The following is a 21,843-nucleotide window of genomic DNA, read 5'->3' as shown; positions in this document are numbered from 1 at the left end:
TGCTCTACCTGTCAGGCTTGCCAGCACTGGATGGATGGCTTTGGCTGTATGCAAATGTTATGATTGGAGCTACAGCGGGATGTTTGTTCTGCCACTCCTGTTTACACTACTCCAGGCTGAGATGGTGTGTGTGTGTGTGTGTGTGTGTGTGTGTGTGTGTGTGTGTGTGTGTGTGTGTGTGTGTGTGTGTGTGTGTGTGTGTGTGTGTGTGTGTGTGTGTGTGTGTGTGTGTGTGTGTGTGTGTGTGTGTCGATGTGTGTGTGGTTGTTGAGTGTTGGAGAATGGCTTTTGTGTGTGTGTCTTGGTGTCTGTGTCTGTGTGTTTGTTGAGTGTTGGAGAATGGCTTTTGTGGGTGTGTGTGTGTGCACATGTCTATGTCTCCATGTGTATGAACAGCTTTTGTGTGGGTGGGTGGGGGTGGGGGGACGTTGGGGTGAAGGCACATTTATTTAGCATGAAAAGAAATCTAATGAAGTGGTATGATTAATGACAAGAAGGAGCTCTATCCCATGGCTACTTCTAAGAGCTTGTCCACTCCAATAATGACACTGTTGAGGCTCTCCATTCGCCAAAAAAGAGATAGAGAAAACACTGCTGATGATTTTGGTTCTTCAAACCATAGCAACAGCACGCAAAAATGGAGGACGAGGTTGCTCAGATGGGGCTGTTGATTTCAGCTGTCTACGTGTATGTGTTGGTGTTGTGCTGCATGTAGCCAGATGTTCGTATGCTGCTGACTGACACAATTTTAGCGTCTTTTCTGTTGTACACCAACACAAACCAGTTAGCAGATCCATGTCATGAAAAGAGGTGAAAGGTAGATGCTGATCACTGGGTTCAGTGCTTACCTTCACCTATGTTCTCTGCACCAGTGATGTAAAAAGAAAATGTGGAAAAGCTAGTGTAGACCAAAGACATTTTGACCCATAAAAAGAATTACAAAAAGCGTGTCCTTATTAGTGTGAACAAGGCCTAGGTGAGTTTTATTACATGTGCTTAGTCCAGTAGCCTGCTGTCCTCAGCATGTTCTAGAGCCGCTGCTTACGAGTCTCTTCGTCTCTTCTCGTGTCCTCACAGGGGAAAGGCCACACTGGCACGGTGTTCAGCCATCTGTTCCCTGACATCAAAGAGGAGCCTGGACACGACACCACCATCCACCCAAGGTAAGCACAACTCGCATGCACACACGCATGCACACACACGCACACACAGATGCACACACGCATGCAATCACACACACACACACACTATGAAATGTGTATATATATATACTCACTCTTCGTGCCTCTGCCGTCTCGCTGTGTGTAATCTGGCCCAGATTAGGGCCCTGAGGAATAAAGTGGATTACAGACCGGCGCAAAGGCAGGGCAGGGCTGGCAGGTGCAGCAGGAGCAGGGTAGCCCTTGTGACTAGATCTGGCTAGACCGCAGCCAGGGCAGGATTAGGGCTGGGTTGCCCGTCGTGTGTGTGGTTTAGGCTTAAGGCTTTGTCTGCAGTGGCTGTCTGATGACGATGCCTCATCCTAACTTTCATGCAACCTCTGACATTCACACAGCCCTGATCTGACAATCTCATTTTGACTTCCATGCAACCTTAGTCTGACTGTAATGCCATAGCAACAAAACGAAAGCATTAGACAGTCCTCACACTGCACACCTACAAAATATGTCCTGGTAGTCCTGTTATTACTAGTCTTCTGTGTGATTTATTAATTTAAAAAGCTTTGAGTATTCAAGACACAAGTAAGTGCATGGGTGTGTGTGCGTGCGCAGATATATGTCTGTGTGTGTGTGTGTGTGTGTGTGTTTACGAGCTTGAGCCAGTTAGTCTTATCTCTGGAGATGCACAGGAATAGCGGGTTTACGGTTTCGTCACGATGGGAGGGGAATGAATAGTGGTAGATGGACGCAGTGAGAGCAGATCCTCTGCTAGCCTCCAGAATTCCTGAATAAATCAGACAATTGTGTGTATTATGTTGCCTCCCAGGGCAACCCAAATCATCATTATGTTCTCTTTTTTGTTGTTGTTCATGGACTGATGTGCACAGGCAACGCATATTTTTGTTATTTCACGATGAGCATTGACAGGAGTCTTAAAGACATTTCCCCTAAATACTATTATTTTCACCTTTCTCTCCACTCTCTTTCACTTAAATCATTTTTTTATTTTATCCCATATAATTTCAATGAATGCGTCTTTACTAGAACCGTAGATTATTGTGTGATGTGTGATGTATTGTGTGATGACCTGGAAGTTGTTACAGTTCGATTAGATGGGGTTTTTGTGTGTGTGTTTTCGTGGCATCCAAGCTGAATGCTGCCACTGAGTAAGTTAGTCTTTCTCCCAATCAGCGGGTGTAACCACGGTGACTTACGCCTACTGTGACATCATATGTATAGCCTTTATTCATGTCCCTCAGTGTCAGCTCTGCTTCTTGTTGACATGCGTGCATATGTGTGTTTTTAATTCCTCTCTCTCTCTCTCTCTCTCTCTCTCTCTCTCTCTTCCTGTGCCACAGTTACTACCTGTACCCATACGATAAGATGCTGCCGCCCAATGTGTCTCTGAGGAATGAGGCGGAGGTCAGTCAGGAGGTGCTCGGGGCGCTGCTCAAACAGCACTACAGCCATCACAGACAGGACACCCCACCCATGGGTCAGTACACACATGCGGAGTTACTGACATGTAAATGTCTAATGCATAGGGATTCACTCTCTCACATATGAACACATCTGATGCTTAGGGTGGAGGTACACTTAAGCACGTTACTGATCCATTTAGTCTTACGCACAAACACAAACACACATACCCCCCTGTCGGCCAAGATGTTTTTTACACACACAAATACCAGGTCAGGTTCATGACCAGGACTGCCGGTTGTTGACTCTGGGGCAAAGGGCCAGAGAGATAGAAGCTTCCAGCTAATCATTAATGGAGTTCAGAGTTTATAGAGCGCCCCAGCTGCTGAAGGTGAGACTGCAGCATGTGCCAGGTCTTTTCCCAGTGGTGGGGGAGGGGGGCTTCTTTGCACCGCAGCACTTTGCATCTCTGCCCCTCCCCCACTCCATCCCCTATTCCTCTTCACTCTCTCTCTCTCCCTCTTTCTACTCTGTCTCTCAGAATTCTCTCTCCTCTCTCTCCTCTCTCTCTCTCTCTCTCTCTTCTCATCTCTCTCCTCTCTCTCTCTCTCTCTCTCTCTCTCTCTCTTCTCATCTCTCTCTCTCTTCTCATCTCTCTCCTCTCTCACTCTCTCTCTCTCTCTCTCTCTCACTCTCTCTCTCTCTCTGTTTGCTTTACATTCCCTTCCCTTCCTTTACCCATCTCTCCTCACCTCTTCTCTATTATTATCTCTCTCCTTCTGTTTGCTTTGCTTTAACCCCCCTCCTGCGGATGGTTCCCATTCACAGCCTGTCTGTCTGTCTGTCTACCTGCCTGCCTGTCTCTCCCTCAACCTCTTCCTCCTGTCTCTCCCTCAACCTCTTCCTCCTGTCTCTCCCCAATCATTCACTCCACCAATGTCTCTTATCCCCCCCCCCCTTTCTCTCTGTCGCTTTGCCTGGTACTCAAATGTGTGCGTGCGCGTGTCTAGGGTGGCTGTGGATGGTGTGTTTGTGTGTGTGTGTGTGTTGGAGGAGGAGACAGACAGGACTGAGTCGCCGCAGGGGGGGTTGGTGTGTGTTGTGCCCCCTGCTCTTCTCTGCTGCAGCAGCAGCAGCAGCCGACCTGCTCTCTGTCCTACACATGAAGGCAGTTTTCTGTCTCCAATCCCCCTTGACGGCAGCCTGTCTCGGTCTCTCTCTCTCTTCCTCTCCCTCTCGCTCTCTTCCTCTCTCTCTCTCTGTCTCTCTCTCACGTCTCCACTGCTCTCGTCGGCACGCCAGCCACTAGCCTCTCTGGCTGCCTTTGTCCTCCTGTTCCTCCGCTGACCTTCTCCTTGTTCTCTTCCTCTTTGTGTCAGGCTCCTTGTCAGTGTCCTCTGCTTCTCTCTACTACTTTCATCCTCTTTCTTTCTCCATTCCTTCATTAACCCCTTCTTGTTCTTACATTAAGTGTAATGACCTGCTTTTCTAGCCCTCTCTTTCTCACTTGTGTGGTTCTCTCTCTGGTTCTTCTCTCTGGCTTGTGTATCTCTCTCTCTCTGTGTGAGTGTTTGTGAGGCTTGTGTATCTCGTGGCCTCCAAGCCGCCCCTCCTCCTCCTCCAAACTGACCTTCGGAGTCCGCTCTAGCGCTGCAGTAACAAACACACACACCCACGGAGTGTTAGTCACACAGGGCACATGAGCGTGGATGTGTGTCTGGATATGTCTATGTGAGCGTGTGTGTGGGGGTTGAGCTTCTGCTGTTTTCTCTCTTGCTATCTGTTTTGTTCGAGCTTGTTGAACAACAGTCTCAAGGTGTAAACATACTGTAGAGCATAACACGTATAGAAAGATTCATCTGGCTCTCTCTCTCTTGCTGTCTCTCCTCTTATCCCTCCCTTCCTCCCTTGTTCTTTGTTAATTTCCCTCGTTCTTCCTTCACATCTCCTTCCTCTTTCACTCCATCTCCCCGGCCTTTTACTCTCCCTCTGTCTCTCCCTCTTTCTCTCCTGTGCTCATTCTCACACTCTCTCATCTCTCCCTCTCTCTTTCTCACACTCTCATATGCTCTTGTCTGTCCCTCATCTCTCTCACGCACCTCTTCTTCTCTCCTCCATATTTCTCATCTCTCCCTCGCTCATTCTCACACTCTCTCCGTCTCTCCCTCCTCAGATCTGCACTCCTCCCCGTCTGCCACAACCCCCTCAGACGAGGCCGAGTCCCAGCGCGCCGCCGAGCGGCAGGCTGTTCCGGCTGCCGCGGTTGCCGTGGCAACTGCCGGTAAGAACGCCCACGCGCATACACTGGCGGCGGCGGACGTGGCAGCGGTGGGCAAGGATGGCAGCGTCGCCGAGGACGACAAGGACCGCATCGTGCTGGAGATTGTGCAGATGTACAGTCGGCAGCAGGAGAGGCTCAACGACACGCTGCACAAGCAGCTACAGCTGGAAATGGTGAGTGAGAGAGAGTGTGCGTGTGCAAAAATGTATGTTTGTGTGAATGAGTATCTGTGGTTTTGTGTGAGTGTATGTATGTGTGCTTGTGTGAATGAGTATCTGTGGTTTTGTGTGAGTGTATGTATGTGTGCTTGTGTGAATGAGTATCTGTGTGTGTCTGCGTATGAACATGGGCCTCTCATACACTGTCCCAAATACACAATTATAATAGGAAGTCAAATAGGTCAAACTCTGAACCCTCAAGCGACCCTCATTTCCCTAACAGTTTTAAAACCCTGCTTTGCCCCATGGTGGAGCTGTCATTCGTAATGTACCCAACCACACTCTCCCCGTGTCCCCGAGTCCTCTGAGTGCAGGCGTTCGCCATTGTCAGGAAGTGAGCATGAGTATTTTGACTCACCAGGGTTATTGGCACTGCTGTACTTACTAGAAACTTCTGACTCACCGCAACACACATTAAAAAAACAAACAAATGAAGACATGGCTGCCCACATTTCAGAGCTTTGATGCATCTCTGCCCTGTCAGTAGACCAGTAGATGCCAGTTCAATGTCCATCATCTATTCTGCACATTTCTGTTCCCCCGTGAACATAGGCTGATACCTTTTCTGATCTTTTTGTAATGTGGCATGTTGCTATAGTTTCAATGATTTAGACAGGTTATAAAAAATAACATCAATCTCATTTGGTAAATGTCAAAACATGTCAGTGTTGATATAAAGGTTACATTAACTTGCTGTTGCTGCCCTTGTGCTGTTGTAAACCCATAGACATATATGTGTAAATATTTAAAAATACTCAGTTTGTAAATATATACGACATGTGTACGTGTCTTGGGAGTACAGTATATTTACACCATGTTTTATGTGTGTGTATATGTGACCTTGTAGATATAAACGTGTGTATTTGTGTGCATTCTGCATTACATTTTTATGTAAACTGACTCACTCTGCGTGTGTGTGTGTGCAGGAGCTCGAGGCTCTGCGGGGAGGCTCTGCGGCCCGTCTGCGGGAGCTGAGCGTAGAGCGCAGCGAGCTGCAGACAGAGCTGGAGGCGGTGCACACTGAGCATGCCCAGAGGCTGGGCGAGGTGCGGCAGGAGCAGCGGGAGCTGGAGACGCGGCTAGAGCAGCTCCGGCAGCAGAGCTGCGCCTGCGAGCCCAACACACACGCACAGCAGGAGGCCCACTACACCGCGCAGGTAAACACACGCCTTAGAAAGCAGGATTCTTCACATGGAGTCATTTTGCATTCACAGCGGCAGTTACACACACACACACACACACACACACGTAGCAGATACACTCACACGTACACATACACACACACACACACACACACACTCAAACAATCTACACGTACACACTTGCCTCATCACCATATATACACATACTCCATACCCCACATCCATATACACCAATACATACCTGAATTTCCCAAAACTCCCACACACACATACATATATACACCACACCTCTCTGTATGATAATCCTGAATCCTGACAGATGAACAACAGACTCTGTCTGGATTTGGCCTCTTCCCCTCAAACAACAGCTGCTATCTGTTTTACATCTTAAACACGTGGCCACGGATGCTAAAGACACAACTGTGACCAGCTCACAGCGTTTTTTTCCATACGCAAAACGTAAAACGTCCTTACGTCTGCACCCTGTGTCCTCCTGGGCGAATGTTTCAGGCTGCCTGGATGAATGGTGTTTGTCGTCTCTGGGTGCAGGGGAAGGTTGGGGGTTGTGGATGTGTACGCTGGGGCTGGTGCCGGCGAGGCTGGTCGGGCCTCAGCGCCTCACTGGCTCTTTGTCTGGGGCTCCCAGTGGCCTCTTTTCTCGTGCACTCACGGGGACTCACAGGCCCTGGAATGCAGCCCACCCCCTCCTTCTCCCGCTCACTCTCTCCTTCTCTTTCTTTCTCTCTCTCTCCCGCTCACTCTCTCCTTCTCTTTCTCTCTCTCGTTCTCTCTCCCTCTCTCTCTATCCCCCTCCCTGTGTCACCCCCAGACACGCAACACAAAGCTGAGGCCTCCACCTCCTTCATGGGCATTCTGTGTGTTGGCATCAAGCTCTGACAGTCTAGCAGGATTTTGGAAGTGTGTGCATCTATGTGAGACTAACCTGCCCCCTTCTGCCTTCTTTGTGTGTGTGTGTGTGTGTGTGTGTGTGTGTGTGTGTGTGTGTGTTTGTGTTTGTAGCTGTCTAAGCTGCGTGCACGTCTGGAGCGGGCAGAGGCGGAACGCGTGGAGCTGCAGGAGGAGCTGCAGAGGGAGCGGGAGGCTCGGGAGCGCCTGGAGCTCACCATCGCCCAACTCCAGCAGCAGATGTCCCATGCCACCACCACCACCACAGTCAGCCCCAGCCACACTCCCCGTCCCTTAAACACCCCCACCCCCACAGAGGCCTCCCCTGCCCCATCACAGGCCCCTGAGCTCACCTCCAGCTAGAGGACCGCGTACCGAGCACCAGTCCCCAACCAGCCAACCAACCAGCCCACCCCACCCTACCGTGGCTCTCGTCCTGTCTGGCCTCCTCCTCCATCACTGGAGCCTAGGAGAACTAGACCTAAGACTTACAGGACACCCGAACACAAACATCCTGAGAAGAGGAGCCCCGCTTGAGAGAGAAGGGCCGCTGTGTGTCCTCATGTTTATTATCTCTCTCTTTTCACTGACTGTTCATGTTTTTGAAAGACTGAGACGTTAATGGCGTTTAATATTTAATATTTCTTTAACAGGATCATATCCTCTCCCCTCGACAGCCCTCCTTTTTATTTGTCTACTCCCCGCCCTTTCCTCTTTTTTTATTTGTCTTTGTTCGTCAATTGTTTAAAAAAATATATATTTATTAATTTTTTTCCCCACTTTGTTGTTCCGGCTGTGCATGTTGATTTTAATTAATAGTTTTGGCTGGGGAAACGCTTGGCCAACAACAGGGGGCGATCTGAAGGACTCTCTCACCTCCCTCCTCCTCCATGTCTCTTTGGACTTTGGATCTGATCCGATGCTTTCCAGACAGAGAGGCAGACGAAAGACTGCAAGCTCTTTTCCTGTGCTGTCCTGGCTGGGATTGGGCCCCTGCTGCAACACAGGCCTGAGAGACCCTGAGCTCTGACTTTGACTCGATGCTGCCCCTACCACCCCACCTTCCCCAGTAGGAACCCACAAGACAGCCCCCCCTCTATTGGCCACAGGCCCCCACCAGCGGCGGCAGGGAAGTGCATGTTCACCTGCAAGTTCACCTGTTTTTCTTCTTTTGTATTTGGAACATTAATGAAAGTCTTAAGTTCTGTGTGTTGTGGGCGGGTGGGCGTGGTAATATGTGGACAATTATTGTAGAGAGCATTGAGATCTTCTGTAACCTCATTGGGAATAAGGATTAATGGACTGAAGAGAAGATCATCTCTGGTCTCAACAGCCCCCCACCCTTCTCTCCTTCCTCCTGCGCTATGTGGAGCATTCATGTGAAATCAGCTGTCTACCCTTTCACCTACCTCCATCTCCCCGTCTCTGCCACATGAAAGAGAAAATAAAGAGAGAAAAAAAAAAAACTCCCATAAAATCCCATGCCTGAGCTGGAGCAGAGCAGCGGGCACAGATGTGCACACACGCCCTCCACTGGACGGGATGGTGTAAGACACCCAGACTTCCAATGTGCCCAGTGTGTCATTGAGATGGGCTTTAAACAGCAGGTACAGCAAGAAGAGGAAACCTCTCTGCCTGTCCTGGTGGGGAGTTTGAGGTGGGGTCTCCATCACTCTCTCCAGAGTCCAGTTCTCCGTGCAGTGGAGGGTGGTTGTGCTCCGACCCCTGGCAGGAACAGGGAGCACTTCTGCTTTTGGGTTGGGAATGTTTACTTGTTTGACTGACGGTTTGACTGAGGATTGAATCACTGTGAACAGGAGGTGGGCTTGTACTAACTCATCTTACTTTATCTGGTGAGAAGAATGGGGTGTGTGTGTGTTGTTGTTTTTTTTTTTATATAAATGGTAGCCCCTTTTTTCCCCTCATTGAAGTTAATAATATGTGTGTGTTTGTGTACACACATAACCCTGTAGAATATTCCACCTGACCATACCCCTTCAAACGACCCACTTCGTTTCCATGGTAAGGAAGGAAGAATAGGTGAAACTCCACCCCCTTTGCCATCAATGCCATATGTGGAAAAAAAGAGAGGGGGAAGGGAGAAAAGATAACAGAATTTAATGATCAAAACTACACTGTACACGTTTGCTTTTTTGATTCCTAAACTTTTCATGGATTTATTCAGAAATTATTTAATGTATTCACTAATAAAGATTTATATTGATCTTGTATATACAGTATATAGTAGTCATTAATATATATTAACTGTTATATGAAGAAATCTTTTAAAAGCTAAATGGACTGAAGCAGAAAAAAAACAAAACACAAATACCTGCAGCTCCTTACAGGTTTTCCTCTTTTTTTTTTTTTTTCATTTATACTAAAGAACTAAGAATACCTTTTGTATTTGTGGAGATCCTGTTTGGGGCTGTGACACTGAAATGAACTGCATTGCTGCTGTACCTTGCCCTCCAAAACCTTTTTTGTATTTGCGATTCATATCTAGATTGACAAGATTGTTTGTTTTTCTTCTTTTTTTCAGAAGCTATCTGAATTTCTCAAGGCCATTTGAACAAAAAAAATGCAATGGTTTTCATGTATGGACACATACTTTAGTTTTTCTCTGACTATGAAGTTAGTCCGTGGGTCCACACTGGGCTCAGTGTGTCCCTCAGTAGAAACGTGTCCTGACACACAGCTCAGGAGCTGGAGGGGAGGCGCATGTGTGTAACCCCATATTCAGCAGCCTCAGTTAGTTGATCCTGCCCATAGATCCTACTAATTGGATTCTGAAAGGTGTGTGCGTGCTGTGAGTGAATGAGTGAGAGAGCACATGTCTGTGTAGAGTAAGTGAAGCACAGCTCCCTAAGAACAGGACTGATGCACGCTCTCACTCCGCTCTGAGGTGGTGCATGCTGGTTATGCTGTACATGAACTGATGGGATTTAAACCAATGGCAAATGTTTTGTAATGACATACATGGAAGCTAAACACATTGTCAGTATGTCCTAAAGCAAAGACAAACAATCAGTATTATAATTTTTTGCTATGATTACCTCGGTCAAGGAAATGCTGTTTTTTTATGTGTTGAGATATTTCTGTGTATTTCTGGAGCTTTCTAGACTATTTGATTTTGTCAATGCTGTGGAACATTGTGTCAATTGCATTTTTTTTTAATACATGGGGGGGGGGGTGGCTGTACGTTTTATAGCAGGTACTGAGTGTGCGGTCTTGCAGTCTGCATATCTGGCAGTGTTTGGGGAGAAAATGTATAAATCTTGCTGTACATGTTGTCCAATGCGTGTCGCATGACTGTGGACATTTCAAGGACTGTACCTCTGCACCAAGGCATTTTTTTTACTTAAGAGTCCACAGAGCCGCTGGCAGTCCCAAAGACCCACACTGACCACTCTCACTTGTGAATTATGGTACAGTACCAATGAGGAGGCTTTATTTTCACCACCACCACCCCCATGTGCACAAACACCTTCATATACCCCAAGATGTATTTGTATCGGCCAGCTTAGCCCCCATCCCACCCCCCAAATGTAGTGAATGGTCACAGATTTTTATATATAAATATGAATATTAAGGAGGCATGGATGTGCCACTTGCTCCCAGCTTTGGAAGCAGTGGATTTATTTTTACTTTTCTTTTTTTTTTTGCTTTGTGAAAGACAACCAATCACTCTGAAGAAGATTTTTAACATATTCCTTTTTGAAAAATATTTGTTAAAACGTTTGATGGGGACAAAAAATGTATGACCATTGCATACTATGTTGCCAATTTTGCGGTGTGATAAGAAGTTTGCTCTTGCATGAAATGAGACACTGTTCTCCTACCTCATGTTGTGATATTAAAAATGTTTTATAAGCCGGTGACGCATCTCTAACCATTTATCATAATTGATATTTACTAGCAAAATACATACTTGTACATGCTTTTAGCTAATACCTCAGTTGTATCTAGTGTTTTTGTTTATTTTCCTAATTTCAGATCTTGTACATATATCTTGTATGGACATTGAACTTGGATTAAATTCAAGTAAAGTTCTGTAGTGTCAAGCTTGCTGTGTCATTGAGATTTTTTTCCTGAATTGAATCATGGCTGTTGAGATGGTTTAACTGAGTTTGAGACAGATTTGTCAGTAGTTTTTTTGTTGTTGTTATTGTCAGCACAGGGAGATGTGAGGTATCAGGGTATTCAGAGGCTTTATAGTTCAATTAATTCTTCATTAGAAGGATTCTGTCATCTAGTTGTATAAAAGCAAATGGTAAATTATGCAGTATATACACTATATGTTCTGGAAATGGATGGTGCTTGAAAACTTGTCCTGCGAATATGCCTCTGCACTCGGCTCTAGCTTAAGTTTAATCACAGACATCAGACAGTGGAGGGCAGCAGAGGTCAAAAAGCAGACATCCTGCACTTGCAACTCATGCTTTGAATTCCTTTATCATATCCCTGTGGGGGGTATATGGGACTCACTGAGGGCTGTTTTGTTGGCATAAATTCAAATCTGGAGTGAAAGTGTTGGAGTGCTTGTAATTTTGGAGTGCAGTGGGGCAAGAAATATAGAATGGCAGGAAGGCTTAACTTCCCTGACTACAGGAAACCTTCACAGTTTCATCAAAACAGTGGAGACACAAGGGGTCTGCAAGGCCAGAACAGCCACCACCAATAGTAGAAATGCAGCCCAAGTCTTGGTGAACGTGATGAGGGCCTGAACCAGGACGGATGTCCTTGAGATCTCACTCTTTTGAGACTTTTGCACAGAGTGCCTCTGAACTTCCTCCATGAGCTTGTCTTCATCAACCATTATCCTAGCGTACAGTGTGACACAACCCACAGTCACCAGCAGGGCAATGGAGATCTGGGAACTGGCGTAGTCATTCTGAGTCTGGCAGTGGTCCAACAGCAGGTGAGGCGAATCCTCCAACACTAGATGGAAGCTGGGCCCCAAAAACACATAGAGCAAAAAATATCGCCTGGCGGGAAGTCTTAACTTCCTTGATTACAGGAAACTTTCACACAGTTTCAGGACACAGTGGAGACACAAAAGGTTATGGCTTTAATACATTACAGATTACAAACATCATTGCATTACACAACAGAGATGGGTCAAGTGTTTTCCGTGGTAAGATCAGTTATGCTGTTCATCTTAATGTTATAGTGAACAATTGTTAGCCTCAAAACAATGGGGCTGTGCAAACAGTCTTCCCTGTGTCATATCACCATCAGGAAAAAGTAATATTCCACTGGCAGAAGCCATCAGTAAGTGCTGAGATCTTATTTGATTTTAATTGTTGGTAATGTATGCACAGAGATACACTTATCAGGAAACTGTTGAGGAAACATAGCCAAGGAACATTCATCGTTAAGTGTGAAGGCATGTCTATCTGCAAGGCCAGAACAGCCACCACCAATAGTAGAAATGCAGCCCAAGTCTTGGTGAACGTGATGAGGGCCTGAACCAGGACGGATGTCCTTGAGATCTCACTCTTTTGAGACTTTTGCACAGAGTGCCTCTGAACTTCCTCCATGAGCTTGTCTTCATCAACCATTATCCTAGCGTACAGTGTGACACAACCCACAGTCACCAGCAGGGCAATGGAGATCTGGGAACTGGCGTAGTCACTCTGAGTCTGGCAGTGGTCCAACAGCAGGTGAGGCGAATCCTCCAACACTAGATGGAAGCCGGGCCCCAAAAACACATAGAGCAGTGCGGAAGCCCACAGGATGCTGGCACAGGCTGCATAGTGAAGCTTCCAAACCTGGTGAGTCTGCTTTGGGCCAACCGATAAAGAGCCATAGTGATCCAGTCCTGCCGCAAACAGCACGGGCCACTGCAGCACGCCATAGATTAAACCTGATATCTGCACCAGCAGGCATATGTGGTGGCTGGTGAAGCGCATGCCAAAGAGGCTAAAATCCTGCAGTTTGTAAATGGCCAACATGTTGGCAGTGAAGAGGGTGTCGACCACAGTCAGTGTGTTTACATGATGGTATAATTCGAATCTTTGCTTAGTCGGACTATGCTTTCTTTCGAGGGTAGGTGCTATTATCCCAATATACATGGCAGTGAATAAATCGAATCATTGGCCGAAAGCATGTCATATCCGATACGATAGGTGGCGCTGTTTTTATTACAACTAGTGGTGATACAGCCCTTTCCGCTTGACCTCTTCACCACTACCAATAACAACAACAGTTGATTGAGCATGAATCGCGTCTGTTCATCGGTCCAGAAATGCGTGTTGCCTCTTGGGTTGTTTGTTTGTTTGTTTGTTTGTTTCTGCCAGGCCGATGTGTTTATAAGTTACATTATTCAAAGGTGAAAGATAAAAGGCGAGAGAAACGCATGCACATTCACACACACACACGCACGCAAATAATGGGTTACAGCCAAAACGCATTGCCCTTCTGGCAGTTGCATCAAATTGTTTAAGTACTTCTTCGCTGTCGATTTCCAAATCTGTGTGAATATTCATAAGAGCAAGTCCAGTCAGTCTTTTGTCAGTCATCGTACTTCGTAAGATATGTCTTAAGACGCCCCATTGTACTGAATGACCGCTCAGCAGACGCTGTGGAAACGGGCAAATGTGCCGAACTTTCCAGGGCTTGATAAAGCTCACTGCATTTGGGCTGTAGGTCATTTAGCTGTTTCCAGCTCTATATCTGCATCGTCAAACCTGGGCATTAGTTGTCCGTACTCCGATTTTATAGTTTCCCCATCGTAATAAATATGCATTCATGATATTTTTCTATGACCGAGTTTGACAGGTATTGGTCAGGTAATAGTCGAGTGACAGCTGATTTCACAAGCATTAACTTTAAACCAGAATATTATAACTTGTCGGCATAGTCGCCCCGTAATGCCGTGCAGCGGGCGCATACTGTTATACTTTATGTTATGCATGACGTTCCCTAGGCTATATGTTCCTTACCGTTCTAATTACATGTCGTTGTTCTGTGTTGGGACAGAGCTTATACAGGTGGGTGACGGTAGCACAGTCTGTTCGTGGGCATTGTGACAGTGTGTTGTGTTTAATAAAAAGCCATAACAAATATACCACGCTTCCGTGATTTGTTACAATATAATGGTCTTGCTTCTATAATGTATAAACACGTAGGTTACAGGGTGGGTGTGGCAGAGAGAGAGAGGGAGAGCGATGATGCACACGGATATATCAGATTTAGCGACCGGAGCAAAGTTATGTTGCTGTAACGTTGAACTCTTTGCAATCAATAAATACAGTACTTAATAGGCTAATTGATACAATATCTCCTCGTTTGAGTGTGGTTGTTTGAGTGCAATGGGAGTGTATGATCGTTATTGTCTATAAAGCAGTGTTTCTCAAACTTTTTCAGACCAAGGACCACTTAGCCAATAAAAATTCGCGGACCATTTAACTAAATATCCCCGGAACAACATGCCTCCTACCCAAGACCTGGCGCCAGACAATTGTTAGCGCACACATGATTTTCGCGGGCTCTCCTTTTGTACGTACCAGTAGGCTAGTTATAGATATGACAATGCGCAAGGCAAAGCATCTGGAACCCTGCTCCATGTCGCAATAATGTCGTAGAAATGTCGCAATAATTTACTTGTGGCCGTCGCGGACCACACTTCATCATATTTGATAGAATGAAGAACAAATTAGTTGTGAATACTATCACCGAGTTTGAAAGGTATTTGGTCAGGTAACAGCCCTTTAACAGCTGATTTGCTTTCTGATTTGACAGTACTGCTGTGTGTTTTAAGCAAATAAAATGTGGACTGTTTACAAGCGGGCACCTGCTATCGTTGATTATACAGTAAATACGTTGTGAAATGAAACAAAAACACATCACAGTTAAAGATGTATTAGTATTGATTGATTCACATCGATATGAATGGATGACATGACTAACAAGTGGTGGGAAATTAATATGAAAGTATTTGTTCGGTGAATTAGCGCGCTCTGTCCAAACAGTCGCAGTCAACGTTTTTGTCAACACTGGCACCACATAAGTATCGTAATTTGAACGTCCTTATACGTTTTTAAGGAGGGGTTGTAAAGGTACTCATATCTTCGGACCTCTTCTGTTATGTTTGTTCATAGTCAACAAGAATAAGCTTGTGAGACAGTCTGCAGGATATTCATAAATAAACGTGTCATTAGTATGAACAGCTGAGACAACGTATCGTCTCTTTCGTCTTCCGGGTCACGACCTGGCAGGGAGGGAGGGAGGATGGCGGCGGGATCTCAAGCATGCGCAAAGACGCAAAGTCCAGTTCCTTATCCAATTCACCGTTACATGCCGCAATAGTCGAACTATCAACTGGATCGGATCGAGTTATCCAGGGGTGTTAGTCCGACTATGTGCGGTCCGACTACGATCCGACTAAGGTGCTTACATGAAACGGATAATGCGATTTCAGTCCGACTAAGGCAGTTATTCGAATCCATGTAACCACGGTCAGTCAGAGAGACACAGAAGGCCCCCATGAAGCTGCTGGTCAGGTGGGCCCTCTGAATCAGCACCAGGGACCAGTTAAGCAATGTGTTGATGCCCTGGACCAGCAGCAGGAACGGGATCGGAAGGTCCATAGCCAAGCCTGGTGCCGTAGGTGTTACGGCTGCAGCTGGCTGTGGCAGAGTGAACTGGAGAGGCACGCGCTGAAGACTGCCCCACATGAGCCAGAAAGCCACACCTCTGAGGGAACCTGCAGCGTTTGACAAAGGCAAAGACAGGAAATGAGGAAAATATTCAAACCCTGCTAATAGTTCTAAGTGGTTTTAAATATAATTGTAACGGGTTTAATGGACACTGAAATGCACCCAGTTGGCCTCCATTGCTAATGCATTTACTGTGTAATGTGGTATCACACCAAGTGGATAAAATGAACAAAACAAATACAAATACATACTGGAAACCTATACAAATCATTAAATCGTAATGGAATGGGTCCCAAAACACACTAGGCTAAGTGGAGGAGACCATCTGTTGATGAAAGAGCCATTGTAATGCCAGAATTACCAGAATTGTTATTGTATTTGTGGAGGAACCATTCAAATTTATACAATGCTTTACATTCTTTTGTGGGGTTTTTCGGCAGGGAAAGCAAATAACACGTTCATCACCGACATGGTTGATCATGACATGTCACTCTGGCCTGTTAATGGAATAAATAGAACATTTGGAAAGCTTTTACACAGAAACAGGACATTTGGTTCCATCTGTCAGTTTTTCACGGCCCATCCAGTTATCGCCCAGCCACATGTTGACATTTAGGTGTGAGTGTACACATACCGCGTGGAGGTGGGACAATGGTCTGCAGTATTAATACACAACCAAAAAATTAAAACTCTTTCAATACGTATGGGCAAACAAAGCAAACAAATCCTACTGTGTAAACCTCAGCTGCCCTCCACAGTGTTAACTCTGCCAGAGGGTTCTGGAACACTGTGCTAAGCAAATATGACCGCCAACACTCTAATTGAGAAATTAGACAACTTATAATAAAGCAATATATTTATCTTTCTAGAAAACCACATGTATAAAATTACATATACCTCCCATTCTAACCACAGTAAAATATATTATAATAATATTTTATTTATAAAAGGGATTTCCAACAATGACTAACAAGATGAAAAAGGGGACTGTCGAATCATTACAAATATTTATTCACTGTGCTTGGAAGTATTATTCTTTCATTACAAATGGCTTAAAAAGCACTGGGACATCTCATGAGATAGAAACTATAAGGAGCCTACCCTCCAAGTGGAACACCTATAATTCTCACTTATAAAAAGTGACAATGGTGTGAATGTAAACATAATAACATAAATAGAAAGCAAGTGCACAAAAGTACATATCAATTATAAATATATATTCAAAGAGTAAGCACAATATACTGTGGTGCATAAATAACTTACAAGGTATTATAAAAGGGCAATACATTTATAAAAAGTATCCACCTGAATTACTAACAGAATCGCACAAACAATAATCTACATTTGCTGAAACGAAGCGTAAATACAGCCTCTGCTCATTTGTACAGATTGCAAGATCAACAGGAACATGTATAACATTTCAACATATTGTGCAGAATAATAATCTTGAAGTACAGAATAGTAAAGTGGATCTTCACATCTTACCATTTCTGTTATGTATTTTTATTTATATAGCGCTTTTTTAGTCATTAGTCGTTCCGACTCCTATACTTCCTGAACCACTGTTGCCCAATAATTATGGAAAATAACTGAAAAATAAAACATACATTTGCCATTACTCTATTCCAACTTGAATAACTGTTGATTGAGATTTCAGTGTCCATTTTTCAGGTGATGGCACATCCTTGTGGGCACACATTTGTATTTAAAAACCTGACTCAAACAATTCAATTTCCCACTTGCATCCAAAATAATCTAGATCTGAAAGAAGTGTCAAAGTGTCACATAGTTCTTCTGATCAACGTGATCAAATAATGATCAAACCAGGCAGTTGCAAAGTGACATTCCATAGATGAGGAAATGAGATTGTATCTTACAGTCAGGGGCGAAAGTCCCATTTCATTGTTGGGGGGGACAATAAACAGTAAAATTTCAGAGAGTAATTCCTGGAGGGGACATTGCTGTCTGGCCCTATCTCCCTCTCTCTCTCCCTTACGCTCCTTTGCAACACACACCCATTACTAAACTAAAATAAAGCCAATATACATAATTATCCAAGATTTAGTTTTCCCAAAGAAGCTGTCAATGTCCAGAACAAGTATCCTGTATAAAAATACATCTGACACTTTGTGACAAACAACACTGTTTGAAAATCAGTTGAAAATGTATCAATAAAACAACAATATTTGATAAATTACATATCTGTCAAACTGAACATCTACGTCAAGGTAATAGCTACAAATAATAATAAAAATCTGGAACGTAACATCAAACTCAAAGTAAAAATACTTAAATATATTAAAATATATGGATATCTCTCTAGAAACAAATCTAAAATGTCAGTAAAATATGAACTAAATCTGACATTAATATCCTGACAGACTCAGACGACTGTCTTTTTCTCTTTTCCCTCATCTCTCTTTTTCCTCCCCTCTGTCCTCCTCTGTCTTCCTCTCTTTTCCCTCATCTCTTTTAGATAGCCTAAGGTTCTTGCAGCGTACCAACGTCACACATTACCGTAAATGCTATCTTAAAAGGCCGTTCGAAACCAACAGTTTTTGAAGATGCCTTCACCCAAAAGACATGTCTTGCTATACACCACACCTGTCTATTACGGCATCGGGCATCGAGGCAGCTACCTACCATTTCGAACATAAGGGAATTAAAACCCGACGGGACAGACAGGACCCCGACATGACCCCTGATAACAGGGCTCTCAAGTTTTGAAGACAAGAGTGACATATCCCCCCCCCCCCGGCCCGCCCCCATTCCGCCCGCCCCGCCCCTGTCGTATGCCCATAGACCAGCCCCTCCCCCCATATTATTATTAGTTTTGTTGTTGTTAATAATTACTCAGACTTTCTGAAAAAATTTGACACATGGCACTGACAATTCAACCAATTACAAAGTATTTATTCAATTTGGGAGAGAAAGAGAGAGAGAGAGAGAGAGAGAGAGAGAATTATGACTTGTGTTGTTTATTGTAGGTGTTTGTTGCCTTTTTGGATTCTTTTATCATTTTTGGTGTTGATTCCCATTATATATGCCATAGTCATAGAATTGGATGTATTAATTAGGAAAAATGGTATTCATGAACATTGTAGTCAACCTTATGGATTTAAATGTACCTTGACCTCTTGCACACTCATCTCTGCAGTCACTGGCAAGTAAAAGTTTTGACTGTGCTGGTTGACTTCAGTGCCTGCTGTTTGGCCTGATGCCCCTTACTGCCTATGTGCCTTGTCACATCCCGCACACCTAGATGGGCACAGGAGTTCTCTTGGCAGCAGATAGAGCACCAGTAATATTTGCTGGTGCTTCCTACAGTAATAAATGGCCATTTAGAGGTCCATTCACTATTAAAAGAGGTCTTGTAGGTGGCTGCTCCTGGGACTTTTCTCCCTTTTGTTCTAGCCATCTCCTCCACTGTTTCTTCCACCATCTCTTCCACCGTCTCCTCCTCTTCCACCTGCACCGTCTCCTCCTCCTCCACCTGCACTGTCTCTTCCTCCTCCACCTGTATTGTCTCCTCCTCTTTCACCTGCACCGTCTCCTCCTCCTCCACGTCTCTTCCTCTTCCACCTGCACCATCTCCTCCTCCTCCACCTGCACTGTCTCTTCCTCTTCCACCTGTACTGTCTCTTCCTCTTCCACCATCTCCTCCTCTAATGTGTTTACGACCTTCTCTGGGCCTAATTTCCTCTTTGGGCGAAGGACCGGATGCTTATTTGTTTTTTACCTGACATCTTTGAAAGACAGATGCAATTATTAATGCATCCATGGCCAGGATATTTATAACATGCTAGTATGCCTAATGAGCTCGCGATTCACAACTTCACCAGGCGTGAAGAAGCCTCGGAATCTGAATAGAATGTTCAAGCAAACACATTTACAAAAAATAATGCCCATAACATCATTGAATATTAAGGGCTGCCTAATATTCGTTCGAATTATAGGCTATATATATTTTTAATAGGCCTACTCGAATTTATTATAGCCTATTAATGAAGTTCGGAGTCAAAGCTATAGTGAAAAGGCAGGCTGTAGCCTAAAACTGTGTTGGCTACAAACACTCATTAAAAACTGATGCTAATTATCTGCGAAATATTCTCTAACTACAGTCAAGTTGTCATTGCTTGTGCCAAACCATTGTGAATGTGTTGTAACGTTATAACAGGAGAAGACTTACTCTTTGTAGAAGACTGATGCTCGGAGCTCCAGTGGTTTCCTCAGGTAAACAAAACTTTCGGAAGATCAATCGCGCGCAATTTCAGGATGCCAGGATCCAGGATTTTTATTTTTTTTAAATCTTACTCAGATACAACAGATATATATATATATATATTTTTTGATTGCCTGATAAGTGGCACCTCACGGCAGAACTCCAGGGGATTCGGGGAGACGTGCTTGATTCCTCCATGGTGAGGGCAGCACGGCCAGGTCATGTTTGCGCGCTGCGGCACGTTAAATAGCCTAGAGGTTTTTTTCAGCGTGAGAAATACGATGTGTGGCGGAAGTGCGTGACTAAAGACCGAAATGAGTGACTGTCACGCTCAATGCGTGACACTTGAGAGCCCTATGTTTTCCCAAAGATGTTCATATAGAGAGAACATAGCTGATAAAAAAACACTTTCTACAGAGTTTGACAATATCCAGAAGATATAATACCACCAGATATTACATATGATGTTACTGTAGTTTAATCCGTTCTGTGGATAGCTTGGAGGAAAATATTCTATTCTCCTTCCTGGTCACTATTACTGGACAAAGTAGAAAGGGGGGAAACGATTAATGATTAAGTGATGAAGAGGTTACATACCTCTGGGTGGCTCTTGGTGAAGTCTTCCAACAGGTTCTGTGACACACCACACACTCTCTCACTGGTCCACTATTCAGTCGTATTTTTCTGTTCTATTATTTACACATTAACTTCCTCTTATGTCCTCCTTTTCCGTCTTGCTCACACGATGCAAGAGTGCTCACTTCTCTCGCTGACATGAACACGTGGGATACACATATGGGGCTAGTTTAAGTCAAACTGACTTCGACGGGCTCTTTCCCCCCAAAGTTTGGTTCTGTCTTGGGTATACTTTTTTTTCTATGCGTTTTTTCTGTGTTGTAAACTGCAGCAGTGCGCTGGTAACGAATGTGATTTTTTTTTTCATAGCCTACTTACTTATTCTATTTACAGCTGGTACCACTAAAATAGCTACTGAGTTACCGAGTAAGCCTAGGTGACAGATCCCTTCTATAAAATAGGGTGATATTTGAATTGAATGAAACCCAAAAGGACTGTATTACTGGTTGTGAAATAGGTGACTATCGCCACAGGTCTGTCCGGTTAGAACAAGAATGATGTCAATGTCCCAATGATGACGGATGTAACGAAGTATTTATTGCACACACACTCTCAAGACTTGAATTGAATGATAATGAACTGTGAATATGATTATCCGTGTAAAGGACTCATATCCACACTTGAATCCTTGATTGACCGTGTACTGATCCGTGTTTGAACGGTGATTGAGTATCCGTGATTTGAACGGTGGAATGAATGGAAGAATTATCCGTGTAAAGGACTACTAACACACATGAATCCGTGGTTTCTATGGAAATAATATATAACAAATATATACAAACATTAACAATCAAATACGACAAGAATGAAACAGTATATACACTATGAATATTACGGATATGATTAACTACGGATATGTTACTTTCACACCGTGCCGCGTAACGGTGAATATTCCATTTATCCCGTAATAACAGTTACTGATTGAAGTGACAGTAACAAGTGAAATACAAATTATACAGATGACACATATCACAAACACTCACATTCTCAATGACGCACGGCAAGAATGATCGCGAATGTCTCTGAATTGAACTGATGAACTCCCGATGGCTGATGCTCCTCTCCAACTCCAACTGCTTACTTGACCCACAAATGGCCATGAGGAGCAGTGACGTGCAGTCAGGGTAGGCAAGGTCCAAAATACAAACGTAAAAATGTTTATTAAATAATTTAATTTAATAAACTTGTATTTGTAT

General features: G+C 44.4%; 2 protein-coding genes across 3 annotated transcripts in view; one reads left to right on the top strand and one right to left on the bottom strand.

The window, feature by feature from the left end:
• Positions 1 to 11,190, top strand: part of skila (SKI-like proto-oncogene a) — a 34,560-nt gene extending 23,370 nt beyond the window's left edge. For both annotated transcript variants that reach the window (XM_031559274.2, XM_012815303.3), the window contains 5 exons: positions 1,078 to 1,163; positions 2,519 to 2,655; positions 4,753 to 5,033; positions 6,005 to 6,235; positions 7,241 to 11,190. In XM_031559274.2, coding sequence (XP_031415134.1) covers positions 1,078 to 1,163; positions 2,519 to 2,655; positions 4,753 to 5,033; positions 6,005 to 6,235; positions 7,241 to 7,489 — 984 coding nt within the window. In that variant the 3' untranslated portion in view covers positions 7,490 to 11,190. The remainder of the gene's footprint in view (positions 1 to 1,077; positions 1,164 to 2,518; positions 2,656 to 4,752; positions 5,034 to 6,004; positions 6,236 to 7,240) is intronic.
• A 554-nt stretch (positions 11,191 to 11,744) lies between these two features.
• Positions 11,745 to 21,115, bottom strand: gpr160 (G protein-coupled receptor 160). The gene is made up of 4 exons (XM_031560355.2): positions 20,609 to 21,115; positions 15,598 to 15,836; positions 12,805 to 13,116; positions 11,745 to 12,059 (listed from the first exon to the last, which is right to left on the bottom strand). Exons 2-4 carry the CDS (start codon positions 15,805 to 15,807, stop codon positions 11,745 to 11,747), a joined length of 837 nt encoding a protein of 278 aa, XP_031416215.1. The 5' UTR covers positions 15,808 to 15,836; positions 20,609 to 21,115.
• Between the last annotated feature and the right edge of the window lie 728 nt (positions 21,116 to 21,843).

This window comes from Clupea harengus, chromosome 22 (assembly GCF_900700415.2).
Source record: "Clupea harengus chromosome 22, Ch_v2.0.2, whole genome shotgun sequence".
In the NCBI taxonomy this organism is placed as follows: Eukaryota; Metazoa; Chordata; class Actinopteri; order Clupeiformes; family Clupeidae; genus Clupea; species Clupea harengus.
This window is presented reverse-complemented; position numbering and strand designations above follow the sequence as displayed.